The 6,373-nt window shown below is 50.1% G+C and overlaps 1 protein-coding gene and 1 long non-coding RNA gene across 3 annotated transcripts in view; one reads left to right on the plus strand and one right to left on the minus strand.

Moving 5' to 3' along the window:
• Nucleotides 1-655: 655 nt before the first annotated feature.
• Nucleotides 656-4,348, minus strand: PDP2 (pyruvate dehyrogenase phosphatase catalytic subunit 2). The gene is made up of 2 exons (XM_004690492.2): nucleotides 4,268-4,348; nucleotides 656-2,489 (listed from the first exon to the last, which is right to left on the minus strand). The coding sequence occupies exon 2, from the start codon at nucleotides 2,439-2,441 to the stop codon at nucleotides 861-863; it is 1,581 nt and encodes a 526-aa protein (XP_004690549.1). The 5' UTR covers nucleotides 2,442-2,489; nucleotides 4,268-4,348; the 3' UTR covers nucleotides 656-860.
• A 149-nt stretch (nucleotides 4,349-4,497) lies between these two features.
• The window catches only part of LOC105854156, a 19,377-nt gene continuing 17,501 nt past the window's right edge, over nucleotides 4,498-6,373 (plus strand). For both annotated transcript variants that reach the window (XR_001145870.1, XR_001145871.1), the window contains exons 1-2: nucleotides 4,498-4,585; nucleotides 5,364-5,488. This is a non-coding gene — a long non-coding RNA (uncharacterized LOC105854156). The remainder of the gene's footprint in view (nucleotides 4,586-5,363; nucleotides 5,489-6,373) is intronic.

Consider the following 6,373-nt stretch of genomic DNA (forward strand, 5'->3'; position numbering starts at 1 on the left):
GGTATAACCAAGAAGGTCAAGTGCTTTAAATAAACCTTTAGAGGTTAAGCCAGGGAGGAGATTGTACTGATTCAGGAAAGGTCAGGAATAAAGGTCAGCATGGCTCAAAGGTTAAGCGGGGGGTGGGGGTGGGGGGGGTGGAACACAGTGAAAGACTGAAAGTCGCACAAATTCCAGCTAGTCCAGGGGCCTAGGCCCCCTCATCCTTGGCTGAATAACCAAGAAGTTATTCCAAGCGTGCTTACTGGCAGGCGTTTCTGCAAGCTAGAGGACTCAAATTTAAAATAAACTAAAACAGAACAGAATGCAGTCTTATAAAACGGCTTCACAAATATAACTACCAAAAAGAAGTTAGAGTATTGCATAGAAAACTGTCATGTAATAGGCCTTATAAACCTAGGTCTTAATAACTTAAAAATTATAAAATAAAACCTACCCTTCATAGTCTAGAAGGCTACAACTGTGAACTGAGAATTATCAGTTTTGCAGCAAGACCCTAGAAGATGCTTCCAAGTTGTGGGCATCACAATTATATATACCCCTGGGAGGCTCAGGCTGAAGCCATCTAACATAGTGTGTTTATGAAAGGCCTACATGCACCCAAGCCAATTCTACGGTCTCCACGCTCTGCCTTCTCTGCAAAGGAGAGGTGACCAAAACAGGCAGGGACATAACATCACTGCTGCTGTTTATAAACCTAAGCTGGTGTTTTTTGTCGTCTTTTTTTCTTGCATGTTAGTCTATTAAGCAAGTTACATCTGCCTGCCCTTTTAAGTCAACTTTGAATAGCCAGTTTAAGAGTAAAAGAAACTGTTTTAGAAAAGCATTTGAGTTCATGTTGGCGACAGGATGAGAACCTCTTACCCCCCCTTGTAATATGTCTCAATTAAGTCTGAGTTGAAATACACCACAGTGATAGTGATATCATCCCTGTACATCCGCGCCAAGTCCTCCGGGAGCGTCAGCATTGCTGCCAGCCGCTCGGGATCCAGCTCCCCGTACTCGTTGCTCCCGATGGCGTGTCTGATGAGACGCGTGGCTGCGTTCTGGTCGGCGGCGTGGAGCCCCTTGGCTTTCTTCTGCAGCAGCAGGCTTTGCATGAGTCCCAGATTGGTGGGTCTCTGGGCCAGGGCTGGCTTGTGCTGACCCTCTTCAGTCAGGTGCTGCACCACCAGTCTCACCACGTCTTCGTTGTCCAGCACATCCCACAGGCCATCTGAGGCCAGCACAAGGAACTTGTCCTGGGGCCTGAGCCTGTGGTAGGTGACCTCAGGCTCAGCCGTCAGGTAGGGGGGAGTATAGTAGTGTGGTGGGGTGAACTGATAGATGTTGAGGGCCTCCGTGTCAAAGCCCCTGTCCAGGACACTGCGCTGTAGCTCTTTACTCCACTTCAGCTGGACATCCCCAAAAGCCCTGCAGGGCATGAGGATGCCCAGAAGCCTGTTGTCCATGATGACAGTCCTGTTCTCTGACTCAGGATGCTCCCTCTTCAGCCGTGACAGCTCGGCTTCATTCCAAGCGTTATGGTCTCGGGTGAGAGGCAGAGAGGACCACACGCCATTGTCCTCTTGGACACCGAGGATGGCTCGGCAGTCGCCAGCATTGGCCACATGCAAGTGAACTCCATTGACATGGGCCATGCAAGCTGTTGCTCCGGAGAACGCTACCTGGAGCGAAAGGTTTCTCGTCATCTCATCTTCCAGGGGAGCCTGGATTTCCAGCGAGATGTCAGAATCCAGTCTCTGGAAGGAGTACTTCAACGCTTCTTCAATGTTCAGTCCCATTTCCATGTGCAAGTCAAGCAGCTCCTGCCAGTAGACACGTAGGTGATCAAGGTGCACGGAGGTGACATCCTTGTAGATACTGTCCCCTGGGTGCTTGAGCCACTGCAGGATAGGCAGGAGGGGCTTCATGCTCTCCACTGCGCCCTCCATCTGCTCCAGAGTCTGCTGCGACATCAGTGACACTGCCATGTAGTAGAAGAGCCTCTCGCTCACTGCTTGAGCACAGGCATGGCCACCATGTCCATCGAAGATGCCAAACAGCAGCCCGCTGGTCTGCAGGCAGGACGCTGCCCCTTGCCGGTCTTCCCCTGGGGAATTGGCAGCCAGCTGGTTGCTCTCGAATCGCAAGACGGAATTAGGGACTTTGCCGACTAGGTCGAGAATCTTGTGGGCTGACTCACCAGCACGCAGCACTTCATTTACCTGCTCAGGGCTCAGCTGCAAGTGGAAATCATCTTCTTCCGTGGAAGTGTGTCTGCAGGCTTTCTGCAAAGCAAAGCCTGGACCTTTAAGGGTGGCTGGTGCAGGGGGAAAGAGGCTCCATTTTGACTTCTTCCTGTTGGAGGCACACCTCGAGTACAAACGTCGTCCCCCTTGTAGCGTGGTGATGCCGCTCCTTGCAGAATTTAATATCCAGTACGACACAGTACTTGACATTCTGCAGCTACACCAGTAAGTATTCCTTCAGCACAAAGGTTTTTGAACCTGAAAAATAGAAAGCTTGAGAAAGTTTCCATTTTAATTTTCTTAAAAATATTGACTCTGAGACATTTTCCCAGGTGGAATGGGAAATAGGATCAAAAATGGGGGTGGGGGGACAGTGCACTGGACTATGGTGGTGGCACATGGGTGATTTGGTGATGGGAAACCCACGGGGATTACAAGTGAGGTGGAAAAAGGCACAACATGATGTAAAAATAAACTATTGTATTATTTTTTAAAATTATTTTTAAAAATCCAAAAAAAAAAAATTGACTCCCAAACTTTGCTACTACCATGAACAAAGTGATTTAAGGTAAACCAGTGAAAAATCAATTTCACACACTTATCTAGATAAAAGAGCCATCAGACACCCTGCTTCACTTGCCAAAGTTCCAGTTGTTTATCAGAGTGATGGGAGCACAAGTCTCATAAGGGCTGGTGAGGATTAATGAAATTTGTCCCTTCCCCTCTGAAAAGGGGAACTTTTACATTAATCATTAGGTACATACTAGCCCAGATATTCCGTACCCATTTTTATATAGACCCCCGCGGCCACTACCACCACCACCAGAACCAGCCCCCTTTTTAGATAGCTGTAACCACAACTTTGACTCTGTTTTCCCTGTTCAGGGCATTTTACTTAGCTTTCACAATGAGTAATAATACCCCATTTTGGTAAAAAACCATTCACAATTTACTTAACCATTTTTTGTTGTTGGGGATTCAGAGGTCTTTCCCACTGGATATTTATAAAATACCCAACTACCCTCCCTTATGTGGCAACCTTTCCCCTACTTATTTCCCAAAGGAGGCATCAGTGGGTCAAAGGGTGTAGACTCATTGCCAAACTGATTTCCAAAAGGTTCACATTTGCCTCCACAAGGGCATGAAGGAAAGAGTTTCCTAGCGCCTTCAACAGCCTCTAGTGGTATTTTTCCTTAGACAAAAAAAAAAAAGCTGCTCTACTTTCTATTTCTATTTTCTCGGGTGACCAGGGAGGAGGAGTGTTTCCCACGTGTTTTAGGATTTCATTTACGTATCTGGTCCTCCCCAAATCTGCCTGTTGGGGTGTAACTGAAAACTGTTCCTCCTCCACCCAGGGTCCCCCTCCAAGCCTACCCCAGCAGAACCTGGGGCAGGAGAGGTCAGTCCAGGAACAAGAGGGTGTCCGCTCTCCTTACCCCCACCCCCACTCCCACCCCCGCACCCCGGGGGCCCTGCAGGGGAGCCAGGCAGCGATGTCTGACACAAAGCCGTCTGCCACGGCCTGGCCCCAAAAAGATTTCCTGTCCGTACAGAAACAAGTGGGTCCCAAGTTCAAGTCTCTGACCCACAGTTTCAAAGACAGGAGGGTGGCGCCCGGAGTTTCCCGAAGTTCGACCTCCTTCCAACACCCGCGCCAACCACCGCGCAGCTGAGCGCGCCCCGACGACCCGCTGCTTTCTGAGCCCCAGATTTCCAGCGGGTAAAACTGGGGACCGGTTCCGGACGCCGAGCTCAGCGGGGTGCCGAGCTCAGCGGGGTGCTCCAAGGACTAAAGCGGCTAGTGCGGGCGTCCTGGCGCACAGTCAAGGTTCCTGGCCCACGTGGCGCGAGGCGCGAGTGGGGTGACCGTGGCTGTGCGCCCTGCTCCCCTCTGTGGCCGCGGGCCCGCCCCCTCACCTCATCTCACCCGGCTCTCCACCCAGTCACCCGAGCCGACGCCGTGGGTGAGGGCTAGGAGCGGGCAAGGCCGGGGAAGGGTAGAGGCTTTCCCATCCCGCGCTCGAGCCGCTTCCTACCTCGGCGCCCCGCGCTCTCACCAGCCAGCACCACGGCCACGGGGCCCGTCCCGTCCGATCCGCGCGTGCGCAGACTGCCACGGCTGCTGCCACTCGAGCCTCAGCTCCGCGAAGGGGAACCCTCCCTGCAGATCCTGCTCAAGAAGGAAGCATCCGCACGCGGGCTTTTATTGGTTCGTCTGCGAAGGCGGGTCCTTGACGGACGGCGAGATTGCCCAATGGGCGAGAGGGCCGACCCGAGGGGCCAAATCCGGTTCCTCCCCACCCCACCCCACCAACCTTCCCCACTCCCAGTCACCCCCTCGGCTCTGCGGACAGGTAGGTTGAACTCTGCTATGGACCCGGCAGTCATAGGTCTAATCAAACCCACCACGTGACCGTCCCCCTCTGTGCACCCCAATCCACAACCTCCCCCATTCCTTACTGTTAACAATACTCTAGGGTTTCCCATCCTATGTGTGTGTTGGAGGGGGAGGGTGGAGAGGTGTTAGAGTCTTTCCTGAGTGCTACCCCCTGATATTCAGCCACCTGCACATTCCGCCCCCACCACCCAGACCCCTGGAGGTCCTAAGTACTCTTTAAACACAAATTATCCTGAGCACAGTTTCCGGGCAAACCTGCTCTTTCTCTTCTCCCCTAACCTTGTAAGAGCCCCATACTCTGCCCAGATCCCCAAGCTAGAAGCCTGAAGGTCATCTTGGCTGTTCCCCTTCTCTATTTCCCCGCTTTGTGGATTATCTAGTCCTGTTAAAATTATCTCCTAAAAAAACTCTCCAGTTTAAACATTTGCCTCCAGTTCCTCCAGCACCCTATTCTGATCTCATCTGGCCTCCCCACCTCCAACTTCTGCTTGGTCCAGCCGCCCTTGCTCTTCAGAGTGACTCTGCTGAAACTCAGACTCCAGCTTTGAACTCATTGATTCCCCATGGGGCCGTTGGACCTTGAACTGACAATTTACACTGGCTTGGCCATTGATGTTGACGTTAGTGGTTGGTTGGGTGAGAACAGCTGATAACCCGGACATCAGGTATTCTCTTGTTCCTATCCATTGTGGGATTACAGTTAATGTTTGCTTCCTTTTAACTTGTTTTAATAGGACTCTAATACTAACAGTGGGAAGTTTTCCCCTGGTGACAAAAAGACAGAGAGATCACCAGAAAAGGCCACTGAGGTCTGCTGGAAGACACACTGGCTCACCAGGGGAGGCTACCTGGACTCAAGGTAAAACCTCTCCTGTCAGACTTGCACTGGTATTTTTATACTGCCACTCACCCTTGACCCTTTCCAGTAGTTCTTCCAGTGAATCAGAAGTTAGACTGTCTTTCTTCCTGAATACTGAGAGCTGTTTCAATGTCAAACTAAAAATAAGTCTAAGGGATTCTAAATAAATAATACTTTTTTTTTTTGGGTAAAGCTAGTCCATTTCAGGCTTCAGAAGGCCATCCTTTAAGACAGAGTCGCACAGTTTCCTACTCAATCTGCGGGTTTTTATGGGTGCCTAAAATGTGAGTCCTGAACCCACCACTGCAGACACATGGAGTGCCGTCCCACCACACATTCCTGAGGTGAATAACATCGTTTCAATAATTGTGAAACCGCAGTTCTCCTCTGTTAGCACACAGGCACCACCTCCGGAGTAAAGATGTACCCTAGAGTTTGTGTGCATGGAACACTTGCTTAAAGATCATAACCAGCTCAGTCACCCTATCTATGAGGTCTAACCCAAGAACTCCATACGGTGTCCCACAGCTTCCTTGTCCCAAGGTTTTCTAAGAAAAAATGAAGGAAAAGGGTTATCTCTCCCTTGAGAAGGGAAAGCAGAAGTTCAGTAGCCATTTCCAAGAAAATGTGTGTAAAAAAAAAAAAACAACACTCCACCTTAGTCAAAACCAGGGAAATGGAATGAAAATGACATACTGATGATGTCAGTCAACACTGAAACACGACTGATATCTATCTCAGGTGAGTGGGCCTTGTCATTTATCTGGAGGAATGTAAAGTGGTGCTACCCAATGGATGCATTTTTGCTCTACTAATTCTACTTCTTTTAATTTATCCTAAAGCTGCACCTTGGAAATTCTCTGTATGAAACACTGTAAAAAAAAA

This window comes from Condylura cristata, unplaced genomic scaffold (assembly GCF_000260355.1).
Source record: "Condylura cristata isolate star-nosed mole 26May11 unplaced genomic scaffold, ConCri1.0 scaffold00028, whole genome shotgun sequence".
NCBI classification, from domain to species: Eukaryota; Metazoa; Chordata; class Mammalia; order Eulipotyphla; family Talpidae; genus Condylura; species Condylura cristata.

Coding starts and splice junctions, on each gene's coding strand:
- PDP2 (XM_004690492.2), bottom strand. CDS start 2,441: ATGTCAAGTACTGTGTCGTACTGGATATTAAATTCTGCAAGGAGCGGC.